The 22,590-nt window shown below is 44.2% G+C and overlaps 1 protein-coding gene across 1 annotated transcript in view; it reads left to right on the forward strand.

The window, feature by feature from the left end:
* Window positions 1-1,804: 1,804 nt before the first annotated feature.
* LOC308139130 (synaptotagmin-like protein 2) overlaps window positions 1,805-22,590 on the forward strand; it is a gene marked incomplete at both ends in the record, with an annotated part of 74,508 nt that continues 53,722 nt past the window's right edge. Inside the window, 6 exons of the mRNA XM_080508475.1 lie at window positions 1,805-2,003; window positions 2,099-2,277; window positions 3,012-3,054; window positions 3,202-3,334; window positions 8,097-8,328; window positions 18,019-18,123. Of these exons, the coding sequence (XP_080364601.1) occupies window positions 1,805-2,003; window positions 2,099-2,277; window positions 3,012-3,054; window positions 3,202-3,334; window positions 8,097-8,328; window positions 18,019-18,123 (891 nt within the window). The remainder of the gene's footprint in view (window positions 2,004-2,098; window positions 2,278-3,011; window positions 3,055-3,201; window positions 3,335-8,096; window positions 8,329-18,018; window positions 18,124-22,590) is intronic.

Here is a 22,590-nt window from a genome sequence, read left to right on the forward strand (position 1 = left end):
AGTCCTTCCTTCCTCAGGGCTCTGCGGGGGGTAGGGGGGTGTTCCGTCCCTGTGTGGTGTGTTGAGCCTACTAGATGAACCAGTTCTTTCCAGAGCTGACGGTCTTGTGCCAACTGCTCTGCATTCTCCACAGCAACTCCATGTAGTTGGAGGTCACCCGTAATGAGTCTTGTTTAAGGGCTAAGTCTCCAAGCCATAAAGCAGGATGGAGAGTACTGCAGAGTTGTAAATCTGGAGCTTCGTCTTGCGTGAGATGGTCTGGTGCCGCCAGAGTGGTTTCCCGAGAGACTGCAGAGCTGATGCAGCCAGGGCTCTTCTACAAATAATCTCTGATTTTAGGTCCCCGTTGTCTGTCACTATGGACCCCAGATACACAAAGTTCTTGACAGGCTCTACAATGTCGTTACCAAGGGAGGTGGATCCGGTCCATCACCTACATGCATGAATTTGGTTTTCGTCCAGCTCACTTGGAGGCCAAGCTTCTCTGCCTTTTCACTATATATGCCAAGAGGTTCTCTCAGCTGACTGTAGGATGTGCTGAGGAGAATGGTGTCACCAGTGTACTCCAGGTCAGTCAGGTGGTAGCTGCCAAAGGACACTCTGGGGACCGGCTCACAGACCCTGAACATCAGATGGTCACTGATGCAGTTGAAGAGGTCCGGAGCAGCCCTAGCGAACGCCACTGGAGATGAGAAACCTGTCAGGGTCTGTGCTGTTAATGTGAACTCAGTTCTGTGCGTTGCTGTAAAGCAGCTTGAACAGGGCAACGATTTTAGATGGTGCTCCAAGGGACTGTTGAGTACTCCCCAGTGAAGCATGGCAGAAGGTGTCAAAGGTAGCCTTCAGATCTATGAACCCAATGGAGTGATGGCGGTCTTTACGGAATTCATGGGTCTTCTCTATCAGCAGACGAACGGTGGAGATGTGGTCTGTTTTGGAGCGGTCGGGAATGAAGCCAGCCTGCTGGGGACAACGGCTGCTTGTGATGGATGGGAGAGCGTGAGTGAGCAAGATCCTGGTAAAGAGCTTGCCGGGGAAGGAAAGAAGGGTAAAGCCTCTGTGTTGGCCACAGACTAGCCTGTCACCCTTACTTTCCAGAAAGATTGGACAACTCCTCCGGTAAAGTCGGTGGGAAACCTCTCTGTCCCCCAAACCTGATTGAATATGTGGGTGAGCCACTCAACAATGCCATCATCGCCTGATTTTAGCATCTCAGCAGTTATGCACAGGTGCAGGGGGCTTTCCTGTTGTTAACTTTTTTTCAGAGCGGCTCTGAGTTCCTCGGGTGTGACAGGGTCTGTGCTGCAGGTGTCACAAGGGGCTGCAGAATTCAAGGCTGCAAGGATGGTGGGGTCAGCTGAGGTGGCACCATACTGCTGAAGGAGGCTGGCATGCTTTTTAAAGTGTTCAAGGCAGTTTGCTTCAGCTGTTATGAGGTTACCTTCAGGTTTCCGGTTGGGGCTGTGTGAGACGGCTGCCTCTCCAGTAGCTCTCAGCTCTTTTAACTTTTTTAACTTTTTTATCGCTTTTTTCCATTTTTCTACTCTTCTTGCGAAGAGTGTGTGTGCCTTTCTTTCTTTATCCTATGGATTATTTTAAATCTAACATGACACACGGAGCTAGCTTTCTCACTTATTCGAGAGAGGAACTGCTGGCTCAACGAACAATGGGACGAGCCGGGATATGACACGTCATCCTGGCGGAGCTGAGGAGGAGACCCCGGGGCTGCAAGGCTGGAGCTAAGCTAAAGGCTAACCTCGCGAACAACCGGAGGCGCTACAAACCATCGATTACCTCCTTCATCATGGGGAACGTGAACTTGCTACCGAACAACATCGACGAGCTGTCCGCCCTGAACAACCAGCGGATCTTCAGTGAGAGCAGCCTGTTCATCTTTACGGAGACATGGCTAAATCACCTCATACCGGACGCTAACGTGGACCTGCCGGGATTCACCGCTGTGAGAGCGGACAGAGACACGGAAGCGAGTGGCAAAAGAAAAGGTGGGGGATCATCATGTACGTAAACAACCACTGGTGTAAACCAGGACATGTATCTGTAAAGACTGTGTGGTGTTGCCGGGACCTCGAACTGTTAGCCGTTAGCCAGCGGCCATACTACCTGCCGAGGGAGTTCAGTCACCTGATCTCCATCGGTGTTTACATCCAACCGAGAGCGGACACTGCCACCGCATGTGAGAAGATCTACTCTGTCACTGCCAGGCTGCAGACACAGCACCCAGAGGCATTCATCATCGTCTGCGGGGACTTCAACCATGTAACTCTGGACTCTACCCTGGCTGTTTTTCACCAAGTTGTAGACTGTCCTACAAGGAACAACAGGACAATAGATCTGCTGTATACTAATGTGAGGGATGCATACAGAGCCACACCGCTCCCCCCACTGGGAAAGTCAGATCACAACTTGGTTCATCTTCAGCCACAGTACACTCCCCTGGTCCAAAAGCCACCCTTCACAACACGCTCTATAAGGAGGTGTTTTTCAGGGAAGGTCGAGAGCATCCGAGGACATTGCGAGCTGACTGGGTGACACTAACATTATGGGTCAGTCAGTTGTTCACTTTGTCAGTAGCCAGGGCATGGAAGGTGCAGCAGATGGCACAACTGAAGTCTGTGGCGATGTTGAGATTGCTGAGTAGAGAGGAGTCCAGGCGAGGCTGAGTCTTGGTGTGCTGGTTGGCTCACAGCCATAGTTTGAGCTGGGCCACTAGCAGGCGATGGTCTGTGTTGCCAAGCTCTACTCCTCCGTACACACGGCAGTTGGTGACAAGCGACTTCAAGCGTCAAGAGATAAGAATGTGGTCCAGCACTTTCCTAGTTCTGCCATCTGGGCTGTGCCATGTCCAGTGATGGATGAGTTTGCAAGGAAACCAAGTATCAGTGATGCAGCGGTTGTTGTGGTGGCAGAGAAGGAGAAGGCAGTTACCATTGCCATTTGTGGACCTGTCAGCAAAAGTTGTGGCAACGGGTGAGCCTGTGGACTGATCACAGCTGGATAGAGTGGCGTCGGTGAAGATGATGGTGATGTCGTGTGGTGAGGCTTGGCCAACAGTTTGATGGAGTTTGTCAAAGAAGACATCCTTCGCATCATCATCAGTGACTTCAGTGGAGCATAAGCAATGATTTCTGTCAACTTGCCATTTTGGTGGAGAAAGCGGATTGACAATAATCTGTCGCTCAGAGGTGTCCAGCTCTGGGGCGAAGGAGTGTCTCGACATTCCAGATGGCAACACGGGTCCTGCGATGAAGATTGATGTGTACTCGTTGGTCAGGGGCAGGCTGGGGTCCGTTGGGCTGTCCGGTTTATATCTCTGGTAGGTTTCGTAACAAAAAAGTTTCTCCTGGGTGGGTTGTTGGCCCTCCACAGTTGGAGTTCAGGTGGAGGCTTTTCTCCCAGAAAGAACCAGGAGCTTGTTCAGCGCCGCTGCCAAGGCAGGGTGGTTCTTAAATGAGCACTGCCAAAGAACTGGTTCTTTTTCCACCATTAACAGAGCCAAGTAAGTGCCATGTCATTGCAATGTAGCACTGACAGCACTCATACAAGAACTGGGAGACAGCTTGTATTCATCTGTGATGTCTCCCTCATGTCTCTCTCAGGTCTCCATCACCTCCCTGATGTCTCCTTCATGATTCTCTTAGGTCTCCGTCACCTCTCTGAGGTCTCCCTCGTGTCTCTCTCAGGTCTCTGTCACCTCTATGAGGCCTCCTTTATGGCTCTCTCAGTTCTCCATCATCTCTGAGGTCTCCATCACCTCTCTGACGACTCTCATGCAATATGTTTCACTTTGTGTACATGTTGTGGTTGTTTTTCATATTATCACCATCACCTGCAGACAGGAGGCAAATGAGGGTTCTGTGTGCCTCGAACTGAAATTTGACGCCACCATGTATGTAGTGTTGGAGGGAATAATAATCTATCTCATAGAGTTCCACACAGACACAACATAGGGCATGGGAAATGATCTGTAAAAGTTCAGAACAGACCTAAGAAGAGGTACAATAGAAGATAGTGTACTAACGTCAAAAGTGTTAAAGTAGTGGGAAGTCACGCAAAGAAATGTCTGTTGTAAATAAACCCATACCCTCATCTCACTAGTTTGATCAACGTTTATTTCATGATACTTCATCTTTAATGGTCTATGAAGCTGAGAATATTCATTGAGTTTTTTCTTTATAGGTATGTAAACCAAACAGCCTGTGAACCTGGACTAGACCCTACAAAGCCACTCCTACTGTCTCCCAGAAAGGTAAGACCTGCACCCAGTACCTCTCATCCCTACTGAACCCACCAACACTGCAATTTGTGTGCGTGTGTGTGTGTGTGTGTGTGTGTGTGTGTGTGTGTGTGTGTGTGTGTGTGTGTGTGTGTGTGTGTGTGTGTGTGTGTGTGTGCACGCGCCAACAAAATTTCATCAGATCAGCTGCAGCTAATCCCAAAAATTGTGTTTGTGTGTGTGTGTGTCTATTCGTTCTTATTTGTTGGCTCAGAGGAAAAACCCCTTCAACAGCAAGGTTGCTGCAGACAGACAGGATGACCATTTACTGGATGGAGAGTTTGGTCAAACACAAGCCAGAGATGACAGTAAGTTATTCAAATTCAGATTAGAGTGTATTATCATTGATATCAAAGGTCTACAACATTTCGGACTGGGAAAAAAAGTTATTACAACTTTCCCAACCAAATAAATTCATTTGCAACCCAAAACAGGGTTAACCCCTACCGTGAAGAAAACAGCTCCTAAATTTGTATTTTTAAGTATATAGTTGAGGTTTGCTTTAATTACCACAATTCCTGAAATGGATTAACTTTGATTCTCTAGCAACATGTAAACACACAATCAAAGTTATTAGTTATTTTCCTTTTTTCTGATTTTATATGTGTGTGTATATGTGTTCCACTGCAGCAGCCCAGTGGAAAAGATTTTGTGTGTGTGTGTGTGTGTGTGTGTGTGTGTGTGTGTGTGTGTGTGTGTGTGTGTGTGTGTGTGTGTGTGTGTGTGTGTGTGTACACATAAAATCTTTTCCACTGGGCTGCTGCAGCTGATATCATATTAATGATGCTGAAATCTTCAACTTCTGCTGGTGTGTGGAATTTTTTCTCTTCCCTGTAAAATGAGCCAGTACGCTGGGGCCACATGGTTTCCTAATGGGCTGTCAAAGCATAAAGAAATCCATATTCCCCCTAAGACTGCCTCAGGATTACATAGAAACACATTCCACAGCCCTAATCTGGACTGCATGACTTGTGGCTCCTGGAAAATTGTCACAGACTATGAAAACAATGTTTTTGTGGGAGAAATTTTACAATAAAAAGAAAACAAACAGCACGAATGATGGTGGTTCAGAGGTTTAACTGGTTATCACACACGGATTCCTGATAAATACCTGTCTCAGTTTACATACTCCACTTCTTCAAAGACGAATAACTTCATGCACACACACAGTTCAGTAATCTAAAAAATTTTTTTTTATTATTTCATGACTTAATTATTGAACTTTCCCAAATGTGCCAAAATTAAACAAATAAACACAACATTAAATAATAAATTAAATGTGTCATTAAATAATTGAAATTGGAATTAAATCTATAAATGTGGCATTAAATGTGTCTTCGCAACATTCATGAGTCTTCTCTGAGGTTTTCCCTTTAGCTGTCCCTCTGATCTGCTGGTTCCTTGCCCTGTCCATCTTCATTGGACATTATCGATGAAGATCACAGCATCTTCATTGTTATATATGGTTTTAGGCAGAAATTGGTGTTTTGGGTGTCCATCCAAAAAATTATGGGTGTACAAAATGTATTTGATCAGTGGTGGTGAGTGTGAGTGGGGTGGGGGGTGCTTCTTAAGCATCATATATTTTCATTTCTCATTTTATTTTGAAAGTGAAAAATGAGATAGATCATAGGTTCATAATTAATACCACCTGTGTGGATTCTGCAGATATAATTCCTCAGCATCTTGGAAAGGAAAATCCTCCTCTCTGCTTTACCTGCTTGAAAGCACCAGGATGAGTCAGAGAATTACTAACCAATTTGAGCCCACCTTTCTAAAGATATAGACCACATAATATCAATTGACCAATCACGTTGATCGTCACTGGGCGAAATACAAAACTGGAAGTCAGTTGTACATTGTGAACACGAGCCGATACAGATGGTGACAAATTGTGATGGCCATTATACACATATTTTAGACGACTTTGAGCAGCCTGTCCACTAGTTTTTTGTCCGTCTTTTTGAAAACAGACCATCCAAATGACGGCTGGATGGCTTGCTGCCTAAAACCATGCTGGTATATGAACTCATCCACTTTCACTACTTCTCCTTGCATCTTCACTTTTACACCTGCCTGCATCTCATACAGGTTCAAACACCACTTCAAAGCCACTTCAAGGAGCGGTTCTGATTATGATCGCAAGATATTTTGAACATTCAACTTACATTTACTTTACATTAGTTGCTTCTCTTCTTAGACCCAATTTTGGCCAAAATACAACACTTGTCTGCAGTTTTCACCAGCAGTGTTTGACTTTGTTTTTAGATATTATTCTTAGATTTTTGTGCTTCTGACTTCTGTCCTGTTGTCTCCAGGTTTGGAGTTTAAATCGTGAAAGGAAATAAGATCTGTTAATTTGTACATAATATAGAAACATTATTTATGGTAGTTTAGTCAATTTTTTTGTTATCTCTATATCTGTATTGTGAATGTTACGATCACGAGAAAATCGGTAGTCCTGACGTTTTTGTCTCTTACAATGAACCAACATAGAGGTCTTTTAAAATCAAAAATATAAACATTGTTTCCATTGTTGTTGCATTCATAGTTAGATATAAGATATTTTTGACAAGATACTGTACTGATTGCACATACCAACATAACATAATTGTAAAGGTTATCATTACAAAAGGGTACAAGTGATGCATTGGACTGTTTCTGTTTCTGCAGATGTCTTTGAACTCTGTGACTTGGGGCTAAAAAATACTGTAGAACCCTGCTATGTCTTTGCTGAGCAGAAGACAGTCCACCTGAAGACCGTGTCTGAAGGCAGCCAGATGGAGGAGTTGGAAAAGGACATTTCGGAGACCCTGCTGTCTCATCCTGAGAGCTTAAACAATCATTTTGTTTCATCAAAAACTACAAAGGGAAAGTTTGGAATTTTCAGTAAAGAGACACATGATCAAGAAGAGGAAAATAAAACTAAGAAAGAAAAACTGACTGAGAGTGAGAATCTCTCAAAAAGTCCACCTCACTCACCTGTAGGCAAAGCGACAATCATCAAACAACACACTCTACCTGTGAAGACAGCAGAGGTTAACATGCTGCATCTTGCTGCCTTTAATAAAACTCCCTTTAAAGACACGTTATCTTCAGTAGATTTAAACATTCAGGAGGGGGAGACTGAAAGAGTTGAAGCTCCATTTCCACAGAGACAATCCCATCTGAAAACACTCGGGGAGGAGGAAAATAGCACCTCCAGATTAATACTTATAATAGAAGAATTGAAATATGAAGATAAGTCCAAGTCAGAAACAACAGCCTCACATATTACTCAGATTTACTCTGATGTGACCAAGTGGTCTCCTGACATGAAGATACCAGAGGAGGACGCTGGTGAGGAATCACCACAGACCGGCGACAGGTTCTTGGTCGATAAATCGCATGATGAAGGCTCGTACAGAGCAAATCCCATCCTCATCTGCGAGGAGATTGATGAGTCTCTGGAAGATTCTGTTGGAGACATTGAAATTTACAAACCTGAGAAAACCATCTTTTGTGAAGACCTGGGTAGTCCAACAAATTCCAGTTCTCGTCCCCCCAGTTCTACTCCTCAAGAGGAAAGATCAACCAGCATCATTGAGCTCAAGCACTTCTTGGAGAGGGAAATTACAGGACCCAAGATAACTACTGTTAAAGTCAAGGGTGCCTGGTCAACATCAGCTCTACCTCGGTCTAAACTGGTAACATCCTCTGATGATGGAGATGAGCTTGTACAAGTAAAACAAGCCTCGGAATCCATCACAGCTGAAGTTCAAAAGCTTCTTAAAGTTTCAGACCCAGGTCCTGACACATACAGTCTGAACTCGAAGCAAGCCAAGTCTCCAACAAAGTCTGTAGAAAGATCTTGGAGTCCTGCTAAAGAGCATCTAAGCTCAGCAAATGATCAGGATGATGTCAGGAGGAGTCCGTCAAAGACCTGCCACCCAAAGGTCCTCCCTCAAGACTCCTCCTCCTCCAAGGCTCCCTTAAAAACCTTTCTAATAGACATTGACCCTCACACTGAAGTCGATACACAACAACAACAGAAGGTGATATCAGCACCCAAACAGATGAAGAGTCCCTCACATGGAGGGACTGCCACAATGCTGGCAAATCAAGGGACAAACACCTCCTCTCCATCGGGACCGCCACACTTAAAGATGTTTCCAGAAAATGGCCAACAAAATAGTTCAAAGTCCTCCACTTCATCAAAATCCAAACACGTTTCACAAGAGACATCAGTAAGCTTTACACACCTGGCAAGGTCCTTCATCCCTCAGGATGTCCACCACTATCTGGGCCATGACAAAAAGGCCCACGCCCTCCCATTCAATGAAGTCTACATCTCTGCAGAGAGTGAAGACATGCAAAGACTTCAGAGAGCCTGTAGACAGTCAGCCAGCTACAGACCAGAGACCATTTCTACTTCAATCACTTCTTTTACTGTGAGGACCAGAAACAACAGCTCCAACCAGGATGGTCCAGCCAGATCTAGCTCTCTGCCCTGGACAGCTTCAGAAAGTGAGGTTCTATAGTCACTCATGTTTTCTTGTGAAGATCACAGTAGATTAAGACGTTAACTCAGATTATATTAACAGTTTAGTTAAAATACTTTTTAGTCTCTGCAAATTATTTATTTTCAGCCCGCGCTTGGACACTGACCTTTTCACGTGGATCTCATTTTGAATTTGTTGGCAGGAACACATCTCAAACTGTTTCCCATTGTCAAACATGTTCTTTTCCTGATCTCCTTATCAATGTGTGTGCAGGGCAGACAGTAGTTATTGGTTTATTAGAGAAATATTGTCTCATTCTTGTTAAGTCTAGACCCTTGTGTGTGTGTGTGTGTGTGTGTGTGTGTGTGTGTGTGTGTGTGTGTGTGTGTGTGTGTGTGTGTGTGTGTGTGTGTGTGTGTGTGTGTGTGTGTGTGTGTGTGTGTGTGTGTGTGTGTGTGTGTGTGTGTGTGTGTGATAGAAAAGAAACGTGCAAAACAAAGCATTTAGACTACAATGGAAACCATTGTCATCGATAACAAGATATAGAAAATAGCCATATCATCGGGAAATGATCACAAGATCACATAAAGAGTGCACCAACTGCAACGAGTCAGCCAATGTTGTGGTGCCCCTTGCAAATGAAAAAAGAGTAAAACAGGAGGTAAGGAGAGGAAAAGAAAAGCAGGTTCCAAACTATGTTCCTTACAAAGGGGCACAGTGTGGGATTAGGTAAAAAAAAAAAAAAACTTGTCGGCATATAGAAGCACGATATAACACAATAACCAACTACACCAATTTACAACGAGAGCAGATATGGGCAGGGGTGGGGGTTGAAGCCAGTCGCTGGGGGGCGTGCGTGCAGCCACATATGGTGCATTGCTCAGTCTCCCTTCTGCGGCTCCGTGGGAAGAAGGGGTGGTGGTGGCAAGGAAGGCAGTGAGTTTGAGCCTGGTCGTTCATATCTGTCCGGTTGAGTTTGTTGTCTGATGGCGTGAGACAACCTTGAATAGTTTTGATTCAGACACAAAGTTCCAGGTGGAGCGGAGGTGAAAAGATAAGGAGGTGGGACAGAGTGTCCGTCTGTACAAACATCCTGGAGAAATAGAAAGATAACCAGCCTTTAGGCGGCAGGCTGTCTGAAGAGTCAATGTTGATAACAATTGTTTTCGGGCAGGCTGAGCAGAATTTCTCTCAGTCTTGAAGTCCCCGGTCTCTCTGCAGTATATCCAATATGGTGGCCCTTTAAAGGACCCATATAATACTAAATCGACTTTTCTGTGCTTTAAACATCATAAAGGTGCTATTTGGGGTTCACATACATCCTCAAAGTGTTTTTATCATTGATTCCCTCAAGCTTGAGTTAGAAGGCAATCTTTCTCGGTTCTAACTGGTGGGGGAGCTCTACACGTTGATTCAATTTGATGACACAGCACCACTGTGATGACGCGGCACAGAGCTTGAGAAGCCCACCTCCAGGAAGATTGATGTGCAGAGGAACCAAAACAAGACACGCCCATGAATGTGGCAAGAAGCGCAGCCTCTTCTCTGCGCTATCTCAGTCTATTCTCGCTTCACATTGAACGCTGCTGTTTTTATTGCTGTCGATTACTGTTTTCGGCATCATGTCTACTTGTAGAAAATGTGTTTTCGGGTGCAAGTATGTGTCCACACTATTTGGCTTGTCGAAAGAAGAAGCACAGCGGCGAATGTGGCTGGACTTTTTTCCCGTGGACCTGCCTCAGAAATTCGCAACGAATCTGTTTGTTTACGAGCGACACTTCACCAAAGACTGCTTCCAGAACTATGGGTATTTTGAAACTAGACTTACTCAGAGGCTCATCTTGAAACCTGGTGTTATTCCCACAATAAAGAGGCGCCGAGATCTGTAAGTACATTACTACAACTACGAGCGTGAGCTGCTGGCTACGTCACCGAGGGGGTGGGAGGAGGCGGCTGTGGGCTGAGCGGCAGCCTCTGTGCGGGCGGGGAAGGCAGAGGAGCTGAGAACCACCCGTTTCATGAGAGGTGATGTCAGCTCAATACAAGAATTTTTGAGTGTTGTATACTGTATCACCCAAATTATTATCCCACATGAGCATAGGATGGACTGTGAAACATGAAATATAGCGAATTATGGGTCCTTTAACTTCCAGCCGAGTTGTCAACCTTCGAGCAGAGCTGTGTATCTATCTATCTATCTATCTATCTATCTATCTCCTGTCAATCAATTAAAAAACTAATTAATTGCACAATTTTTTGTAATTGATTGCATTTAATCGCATTTTTTCAACTTAAAAGTGAAGCTTGTTATCAATTCATGGAAAATCATGAAATTAATGCTGATTCAACACATGTGAGTATATTTAGTATATTTATATACAAGCATATTCAAATACTTGCTTTTAGCACTGTTTCTCTCCAAGTTGAGCAAAAACGAAAACATCGATAGAGATAATATACCAAAACCCAGACTTATTTATTTAGAAGTTGCAACACTTTGAGAATATTAATATTTCTCCAAAATAGTTGTGAACTTATTACATGAACAAAGTTACATGAACAAAACAATAATATACTGTAAAATCCAGTAGTAAGTAATGTGCGAGTTTGAATGAGTTGTTCAATACCTGTGAGTCACTTTTCTGAATGGTAACTCACGAGTCATCACATTCATTAACTGATTCACTGAGTCATTCTTGCTTCAGCCGACCAGCTGCAGAGAAGAAAACAGGAATGTTACTGTTGTGCTGCTGCTACTTGAACTGCACCTGTAGAAATATATTGCATTACTCACTTTAGTCGCCCTGCGGGAAAAGAAGCTGCGCTGCTACTGCTAATAGCTGCTAAAAGCATCTATTAGTATGCTGATGCGAATGAGCCGAAATCTGGTACTATGCATCAAATGGCAACATTTATGTTTAAATTGTACGCGGTCCCTTTTAAGATCGTTTTCAAGCAGAGGTCTTGTCCGTCTCACACAGATGTTTCTCTGGTTTTATAATATTATTTTATAATATATAACCTGTAGATGGTGGGACCTTCAAAGTGAACCAGTTGCTGAAACGCTCCTTCTATACCATTTTAGTGAGCCATCACCAATACACCCAATGCTTGTGTTTTTTATATCTGTTTTAAAGTTTGTAGCCTTTTGTTGACCCAGTTCCAAATGTTATGAAATGTGTTCCTTCCACCAACTTCAAAATGAATTCCTATTACCCATGAAATGTTACATTTTCACTGCCTGTGTTGTTATCCAATGTGTTTGTTGGTTTTGTTATTTCCTCTTGCTGATGGTGTGTGATTGGTTTCAGGTTATTGTGACTATTCAAGTTCCATCATGTTGGCTTTGAAACGATTATCTTCAAGAAGCATGTCATCTGCCTCACAAACAGGTAACCGATGCAAACACTAGGATTTCATCATCTTTGTTCATAACTTTTTGAAATAACTTTTTGTACAAAGGGTCTATTTTCATTCTTTGATATTTTTTTTCACCATTTTGTCATCTGAAATTAAAGCATCAGTTAACTTTTTGAATGTAATATAGAAGTGGCGGGCCATGCATTTTTGACCTAGGCCTTTATATATGCTGGGTCAATCCACCCCTCAATAACTTTTTTATGGCTACAAAAACCATGTTGTGCAGAAATGCAGTATAAAGAGCCATTGCATCACAGATAGATACTCGTGGAGCCAGAATAAATACCTTTACTAATGAAAAAACTATCTGGAGTTCACAAGCTGTAGCGACATTCAAAAAGCGGCTGCTTTTTCCAAAGCTTCTGGGGGTTGAGGATAGTGACAAACGTCAGCTTTTCGTGGTCTTGAAAATAATATGATGGCAAATAACATAATCCTGAATTCTGCCATGGAGTTTGTAGTGAGCGCAGGTAAATTGCATCAGACCTCTGTGCGCTCAGAGTGCTACGATGCGTTCAATGACCTCTTGGAAAAGTCCAGCTTGAAACTTGTTTTGACAATAAATCTGTAACCAAATGTCTTTATCTTCCCCTTTAGTCATTTTAGGTTGACAAAAATCGCTATTAAATAAACACAACTATATTTTTTGTTTGTACAGCTCACTGCAGATGCAGCCAGCTCGCACTGGAGAATGTACTCTCTGACAAGGGATAAAGCATTTTTGACGAGTTTTAATTTTCCGTGTCCGGGCCGGGTGAGGTTTCCTGTGTTGAGTCAAATTAAGCCACAGGCTCCACTCCTGGTGGTGCCCTTGATACGAGTAAAACTCGTCGATGTCCGTGATCGTGCTGAAGGAAAATCCTCATTTGGTAACTGACTGTCTTCACACTCTGTGATTGGTCAGTCACATACAGCGCCCGCCCTTCCCTACAGACACACACATCTCTGCAGCCAAAGCGGTGTTCCACTCACACACAGTGACCAATTTCTCTGTTTGGCTTGACTCTCGCTCACGTTGCTTTTTACAGTACTCGTTAGGTTTTCTTCAGCTCGCCTGTACTTCAGTTTGTATGATATTTAAAGTTACTTGGTGAACATGTTTCATAATGTACACGGTGCATTTGACAAGACAGAGCTGAAAACGGCTCATGTTGCGTCGGTCACTGCCTCCACTCCAGTCATTTTTCTTTTTTTTTTAACAGTCTACTTGCTCTTAGTTTGGCTGGTGATGTAAAGTCAGTTGGAAAGCTTTGCTCGTACTGAATGCGGTGCTTTTGAGAAGAAGATTATAAACAAGGCTGACATATTATTTCCCTGTTTGCCACCACTGGATGTTTACATGAATCACCAAATTCACCCAGATCATTAAAAAATTAACAGTCTTACAGACCACTTAGACACATACACACAAATAAGCATATATTAATGTTTATTGTATTTGGCTGTTCATAAAATTAAATATATTATAAATATTACAAATTAAGTTTATATACTGTATATAGTACTGGGAAGGTTACTTGAAAATTGTAATCTGTTACAATTACAAGTTACCTGTCAAAAAATTTAATCAGTAACTTAATCCGAGTACCGTACTAAAATAAAAATGTAATCTACCAGAGTACTTTTAGTTACTTTTGTATTGCTTCACTAGCAAACATACAAATTAAAGACAAGAAAGAATGGATTGTGTTATCTGCTGAATTGCATTGACAAATCTTGTAGACAGCATACACAAATTGCACTTACCAAGTTTTGAACTGTCAAAACTCAGTAACAAATCAGGTGTCTAACACTGTTTTTTGCTTTTAAGAATCAAAACCACAATACAAATAAAGCTTTCAATTTGTATTCAAGAATATGTGCCCATCTTTTCCAAAACTCTCTCTCTCTCTCTCTCAACCCAGGAAAGCGCAGTTTAAAAAAAAAAAAAAATGTTCCTCTGCCGCACAAACTTTGACGACAAACTAGTCCCACACCGTTTGGAGTACGTACAAAAAAAGCATATCGTTATGTGTGGAATTAACGGGAATCCTGTGCATCTATTCAGATTATGAATATCGCAAACGGTTTTCGAACAAAACGTAAAAAACGGCAAAGAACTTCCCATCCGCTTTGCATGGGAGCCGAGAAAAAAACAGAAAAAAACTCACACTTTTTCCACGCCACATCACGTCGCCAAATTTTCAGCTAGAGACTTCAATTTACTCTTAAAAACTTTTTGCGGGGAGACGGAACCTCGTGAGGACACAAAAACCACATCGTACGTCCTTCAACTTCTTCCGACACCGACGGTGAAGGATTTTTTCACCCAAGTGTCACGGTTCTACAAGCAGTTGTTCGGGACCTTAATCACCTTCTTTCATCAGAAAACGATTCATAGTCTCTGCCATCTGCACCCTGTCAATCCGGAGCCGTCTCCATACCAACACACACAAGCTGCATCTAATCAGGCTGGCATTACAGACTGAAGCAGCCAATCTGCCTGGCAATACACACGGCACCTCTGATTGGCTGGACCAGTAACATGATGGTTGACCACACAGTGCTCACACACATACAGTATCTTAGGCAGCTTACTTTTCAATGCATTTCAATGCTGATGCCAATGCCTCAGCATCAACACTTGTTAGCATGCCAATTAGCATGCTAAAAAGTTTGTTCAATTGGGCTGAAATTTGGAGGGTGGCCTCATGGGGCGCTGCGATCATGGTGCACTAGCTAATTAGTCGCTGTGCTAAGCTAGTTAGCTTAGCATGTCTGAATGTTATAAAACTCCGGATTCCAGGTCAGCCCCACCTGGGAGGTGTCCTCTGCACTTTTCAGGCAAATCGCAGGTGCTAGCATCGCATGCTAACAAGTTTGTTCAAATGAGCTGAAATTTGGAGGGTGGCCTCATGGGGCGCTGCGATCATGGTGCACTAGCTAATTAGTCGCTGTGCTAAGCTAGTTAGCTTAGCATGTCTGAATGTTATAAAACTCCGGATTCCAGGTCAGCCCCACCTGGGAGGTGTCCTCTGCACTTTTCAGGCAAATCGCAGGTGCTAGCATCGCATGCTAACAAGTTTGTTCAAATGAGCTGAAATTTGGAGGTTGGCCTCGTGGTGGCACTGCGACAGAGAACCACTAGCTAATGACATGGTTTCCACGTACTTTTGACCCCGCCACGGGCTCACGAGTACAGTAGGGGGCCTCGCTCGGCAGCAGGGGGTGGCAGGTGGCAGGCACAATAAAATTTCCACGGGAATTTTCTAGTTGGTTTTAATGTTGGATGTTTTTCTGGACTAAATACGAATGTTTGATGAGAGGTTGTATCTGGCAGCATGAATCACTAATTGATAATAACTGAACAACCTGTTCGACCTGCTACTCAGTCAACAAGCAGATAAAAAAAAAAAATAATAAAGTTATGGCACGTGTAGCCCCAATTAATACCTTTAAACATGAGATCCTTTAAACGTATTGAGGATGGCTTCCTACCATCAGCACAAGTACTGGTATTGGCAGGTTACTGGCAGGTTATGAGCTAATAAAACTAGTTGACAGAGTCCAGGTGTGTATCAGTGAAAGTGAGCGGGTTTTTTCCTACCTAGATGTTTCTTCAGGTGAGCCGTCAATTTCCTGGACGTTCACAGAACTTTCACGGCTGGGAGGCATCATTAGCATTGTACAGAGAGGTTAAGAGACTTCTCCGACTTTAAAACAGTGATGAGGGAAGCTGGCTGCAAAATCCATGGCAACGCGTCAGTGCCGGCCAGCCTGAAAGCGACGGGAAGTGTCGCAATGCCAGCGGAAGGCGCATGTGACAGCTGCATTTCTAGTTTATTCCATCGGATTTTCTACTGTAATCCTGCTCAGTAGTCCCAGTTTTTATTGAATATACCTGTAACGAGATTACACATTTTTTAAGTGTTCTAACAGATTATGGTTAGATTGTTTTGTATCCTAATTACTTAACATGTAGTGCATTACTACCCAACCCTGAGTATATAGTATACAGTTTTGTATATATAAAACATTGAATGTCAATGCTGAGGCTGTTCTGTAAATAGTTTTCAAATAAACAATAAATAAAGCAACTTCTGACCAATCTATATCAATTTCAGACTTAAAATAATGTACTGATTAAACCTCACCCAGTTTCAGGTGAACCCACTTCCGGTTTAGGCCCCGCCCACTCCAAGAAGAGATACAGATACAGATACAGATAGTGGTGTACTCGTTCATCCCTAGCTCTGATGATCCAATTAGACGGAATAACAAGAAGGCCGTTGCTCGGCTAATCCCCCGCCGGAGGGCTTTATATTTTCTCACAAAGCCAGCTCTAAGGCAGCACACTTGGTACACTAGAGGGTGTTCCATGGGTCCTAGTAGATAATTATGTAGAATCTGAAAGGTCTTCTTCATAAGCTATGTCAAAATACGTCTCCAGAGCCCAAAAGGTGTTTTTATGCACTTAGTGACCCTGTGACCTGATATGCAAATTAGGTCATGGTCACCATGGTGCCCCATCTCCCCAGGTGGAGTGTCCATGTGTGAAGTTTGGTGACTGTGGGCCCAGGAACTGCTGAGAAATGAGGAGAAATGTTTATATGAAAATACATGTATTTTGCAACCATGACGAGCAAACTTCAGACCCTACCAATCTTCAAGGTCAAGGTCAAGGTCAGGTCACTTGGTATGCTGGAGGGTGTCCCCAGAGTACTAGTAGGTGTGTATAAAATTTCAGAGCCCTAGCTCAAAAACCTAGGCCTCCAGAGCCCAAAATGTGTTTTTAAGCACTTCGTGACCCTGTGACATACTTAATATGCAAATTAGGTCAAGGTCACCATAGTATCCCTTCCCCCTCTGAGATGTATCCACATGTGAAGTTTGGTCACTGTGGGCCCAGGGGTTGCCGAGATGTAGGTAGAAACGTTCGAACGGACGGACGTACGGACTTACGTACGGAGACTGTTTCAAGATCCCCCTTCGGGGCCTATCGGCTACGGCGGGGGATAAAAAAATTCTCACGTCACACTTGGCCTTTGAGAAGGCTCTGAGTCGCCAATATCAAATTGATTGGTTGAAGTAGAAGCATGACCAACACTTATTTTACACTGCAGACGCCTGCAGAACAGAAAGTGACGGCCTATGGCAGATTTCTTTACCCAGCAACAGGGGATGGCTGAAATATGATTTATTAAAAATGTTAACATGGAAATACACGTCTGGAAGCAGCGTGGCCGGGCGAGAAGCTCTGAGAAGAAGTGGACAGACCATTTGGAATTATAGTATTCATGGACATAATATAATCAATATCAATCTGTGATTCAAATATTTTTCTTAGGCCTGTTGAGAAGACCTTGATGGCCCTGACGGCCCGCCACTGTAATCATTTGATGGCATGAAATTATTAAGTTCATTTAGAGGCATGTTTCTATGATTTTATGTCTTTGTAGAAGAAGGAAAGAACAGAAACAGAGCAAGAGAAGAGCTGAATCTGAGCATTGATGATGGTAAACACCTCATGTTCAGGTTTATAAATGTAACCAGTATCTTTCTGGGATTCAGAAAACAAAATATTATATGCTGCTGTAAATATTGAAAGTACATGTTTGTTTACAGTTTCTTCACCTCCTTCATGTGAGCAGATGAGAAGTAGCATGTCTGTGCCTGTGTTTCGTCAGGATGAGGTAAATCTAAACTCCCAGGAAAAAATCCTCAGCTCCATCAGTTGGAATGAATGTGTTGTTTACATCACATAATTCATCTCAGGACTGTCTGTGTCTTTGAGTGTTTTGACTAGTCAGTGATGTTTCATCTGTGTGTTCTTCATATCATTAGACAGACAGTGACAGCACTTTTGAAACCACCATGGGGTATCGAAGAAACACCAGCAGCTCCACGTCCAACATCAGCATCTCCTCAGGAATGGCCTCAGTGTCATCGGTATGTTCTCCAGCACTGTAAATCACCATGCCACAATGCAACATTTCTACCCACACACAAACATACACACTTTGAAACATATATTAACAGATGCTAAATATTGTAAAGTATGTGGTCACATAATCTGTGCTTGTCAAACTATTTTATTTGCCTGTTTTTTGTTTTTTTTGTTCAAAGATCATTGACATTCTAAATTTGAATAAATCTGAGGCTCAGGTGTGGAAAGCCAAGCATGAAACGGATAGAAAAGTTCAAGGGTGTTAATTAAACTTGATCAGCAGAGGTTCTTGAATAGAGTGGAGCAGAGCCACAAGGAGTGATTCATAGATCGCATCCAAAACTGAGATGAGTGATCCATGGTGCTGAGCAGGCGAGGAGCTAAGCAGGTGCAGAGCTTAGTCAGCTCAGGGGGGCTCCGTGGAACAGACCTGGTGTTGGTGGGCGGATGGCTGAGGTAGTGTCAGGGAGCTCTGAGCGCATTACCAGCTGGCTGGTGAGAGATGAGGCTTGGAACTGACTGGGAGAGCTGAGGCAAAGCTGGTGATGACACAGCCAGAGCACAGAGTGTCTTTCCCACTGAAAAGACGAACGAGAAGCCAGAGTTACACAAAATCCAAGTGTTACTCACAGAATGCGTGATAACTGACAGTAGCAGTGCGAGCGATCCAGCATCGGGTGAAGTCAAGAGATGAGTTAAATAGCTGAGCTGTTCATCAGCCAACATCAGCCAATGCTTTCTCAAACACACCACCTGGCCGCTCCCACCTGGAAGACAGCAACAGAAAAGAACAGCAGCAAGGCAACAGCACCCCTATGTGGATGCTGCTGTGCAGGGCATGACAGTATCCCTTCCCCTTCCTGCGCCACCTGGTGTATGATTGAGCCAGCCCAGATATGGACGATGATATGGACGAGACCAGGGTCCATGATGCGACTCTGGGGTACCCATGATCGCTCCTCGAGATCGTAACCTCCCAGTCCAGCAGGTACTGGAGGCCCCGTCCACGGCAACATACATCCACCAGTTGATGTATTGTGTAGACCAGGCCACCCTCCAACTTTCTGGGTGGTGGACGGGGATGGATACGTGGGGGGCCAGTTCACTCCCCTCCACTGGTTTTATCAGTGGGACATGGAGTGTGGGATGGATGCACATTGAGGATGGAAGCTTAAGACACACCACACTAGGTTTGCTGATTGTTTTGACTGGTCCCATAAAGTGGGGTGCTAGCTTCCTGGACTCCACCCTAAGTGGAAGGTCCTTGACCCTCACCCACACTTTCTGGCCAGGGTTGTAATCCGGAGCAGGTGACAATCGTCATTTAGCCTGTATTTCCATCCTGTGTGATGACCGGAGTAGCATTGACCATGCCTGCTTCCATATCCTCTTGGCCTTCCTTATAAAGGTCTGGACAGAGGGTACAGCCAATTCCTGTTCTTAGGATGGGAATAGAGGGGGCTGGTACCCCAGGGAGCATTGAAAGCCAGAGGACAAGTTAGCGGGTGAGTTGTGTGCATACTCAACCCAATGAAGATGGCTGCTCCAAGCAGCAAGGTTCTCTACAGTGGCGCATTTTAGACCGGTCTCCATCTCTTTGTTTAGTTGCTCTGTCTGGCCATTGGACTGAGGGTGAAAATCAGAAGACAGGCTCACCTTGGCTCAGAGGGCAGACCAAAAGGCCTTCCACACCTATGACATGAACTGAGGACCATGATCCGAGACTATATCCATGGGGATGCCATGCCGATGAAAAACCTCAGACACCAACATATCCGCTGTCTTCTTGGCTATAGGGAGATTGGTGTGAAGTGTGGAGCCTTCGAAAAACAGCAACAACAATAATCAAGATGGTGGTCTTACCATTGGATTGCAGAAGGCCAGTGATGAAGTCCCCTGCGATGTGAGACCAGGGATGACTAAGGACAGGCAGAGGTTGGAGAAGACCGGAGCGGGGCTGGTTGGAAGTATCGTTTCCGGCACAGGTGGTTCAGGCTGTAACAAACTTTCAGGTGTCTTTGTTTATTGAGGTCCACCAGCACTTCTGTCGCAGGACTCCCAGGGTACGAGAAACACAGGAGAGACAGAAAATAGAGGAGGAGTTGGCTCACTGCAGGACCTGCGAGTGAACAGTGTTAGGTACAAAGGTGGCATGGGCGGGGCCATTGCCAGAGTCTGGCTGCTGGAGGAGCACCTGCTGGACCAGAGCCTCGATCTCCCAGGTGAGAGAACTGATGGTGCAGGCCTGAGATACAATCGGGGCAGGTTCAGATGGAGACTCCTCCACAGAGAATTGATGGGACAGGGCATCGGTTTTGACATTCCGAGACCCAGGGCAATAGGCCAAGATGAACCGGAACTGACCACAAAACAGTCTAATAGGCCTGGTGGGAGTTTAACCTCTTGGCAGAGCGGATGGTATTCGAGGTACTTGGGATCTGTCCAAACAAGAAATGGGTGCTTAGATCCCCCCACCAGTGCCTCCACTCCTCCAGAGCGAGATTTACTGTCAACAGCGCCCGGTTGCCAATGTCATAGTTGTGTTCCACTTGTGAGAGGCGTCAGGAGAAGAAGGCACATTGTTGTCAGCCGAACGCTGAGAGAGAACAGCTCTCACCCCAGTTTGCAGCCAGTCCTGTACTGTCATGAGCTTGACTGCATCCATCCGCACCGCTTCCTGGGAGATAATGACGCCCCAAAACAACACTGTAGATTTGTGGAACTCACAAATTTCCGCCTTAACATATTATTCTGGAGCCTTTCCAGGGCTTGGCAGATCTGTTAGGTGTGTTCCACAGGTTGTGGGAGTAGATGAGGATGTGATCCAGGTAGGTGACGACCAAACAGTCTATCATGTCCCTGAGCACATCGTTCATGAGGTTCTGGAAGATGGCTGGGGTGTTGGTGAGTCCAAAAGGCAGGACTAAGTACTCATAGTGGCCTCGTGGGGTGTTGAAGGCCATCTTCCATTCATCTCCCTCATGAATCTGCACTAGATGGTACTTGTTCCAGAGATCTAATTTGGTTGGCTCCACTTTCACTGTCTGTGAAAGTGGACAGAGGATAATGTATCTTAATGGTGATGTAATTGAGACCCTGGTAATCGATGAAAGGTTGGAGGGAACCATCTTTCTTACCCACGAAGAAAAAGCCAGCTCCGACTGGAGATGAGGAGGGATAGCTGATTCCTGGAGCCAGGGATTCACAAATGTAGTTCTCCAAGGCCTCCCGTTCCAGTCGGGTTAGTTTATACAACAGACTGTGAGGAAGCTTGACTCCAGGCAGCAGGTCAATGGAACAATCATAGGGCTGATGAGGTGGCAACGAACGCATTACCAGCTGGCTGGTGGGAGATGAGGCTTGGAGCTGACACAGAGCTGGTGATTACACGGCCAGAGCAGAGCGTGTCTTTCCCACTGAAAAGATGGACGAGAAGCCAGAGTTACACAAGAGCAGAGTGAATTCAAGTCTTAGGCCATGTTTACACATACCCGGGCATGAAAAAATGATACTTCTCTGCCTTTGGGCGCATTTACACATAAATGAAGCTACGACTCACCAAAAACGATGATCCCTGAAAACTCCGGCCACAGTGGATATCTGTATAAAATCCATGTCTCTGGTTGCATCTAAAGGTTTAGGTGTATATTTACGTCACAATGCGTGATGTGGTGTTTTTTTTCTCCAGGATTCTGATTGGTCAACATGGCTTCAGGGCTTCTTGCTACATTGCCCCCTACAGGTTTGGCTGCTCGTAGCAGCTCTGAACCAGGTTTATATGTGGGTATGTGTAAATGAAGACATTCTTTTTCAAGTTAGAGGGGGAAATGTCCATTTTTGTAAAAACCCAGGTGTGTGTAAACGTGGCCTGCCCCATATAATGCCTGATAACTGATGGTAGCAGTGATTCAGCATTGGGGGAAGTCAGGAGTTTAGTTAAATAGCTGAGCTGTTCTTCAGCCAAATGATCATCACTTGGCACCCGCAGCTGCACCAAACTCCCTGATTAGAACCAGCCAGAATCAATGCTTCCTCGAACGCACCACTTGGTCACGCTCACCTGGAAGACAGCAGCAGAAAAGAACCGCAGCAAGGCAATAGCACCCCTTTGTGGACACTGCTGTGCAGGGCATGACAAAGCTCTCCTGTTTCTGTTTATATTTTTTTGATTTTATGACATAAAAAAAGACTAAAATCCAATTTTTATCAAATTAAGTTAATAAAGAAAAACTTGTCATTTTATTTACTTTGTGTTTATTAATCATCACGAGAATATGTTATATAAGATTGTTTTGAGGATCTGATGTGCTCTACTGTTATGAAGGGTTGATGAAGGGTTTTTATAGTCTACGTAGAGCTTTTTTGCTGAATCTTTCAGAATGGGAATATCTCATATAATGGTAATGTTAAGCATGTAGTATATATCTTAAGCACCACCTGACGACTCTTATCAAAGCCTTCAATGTATC

This window comes from Blennius ocellaris (genome assembly GCF_963422515.1).
Source record: "Blennius ocellaris genome assembly, chromosome: 14".
In the NCBI taxonomy this organism is placed as follows: Eukaryota; Metazoa; Chordata; class Actinopteri; order Blenniiformes; family Blenniidae; genus Blennius; species Blennius ocellaris.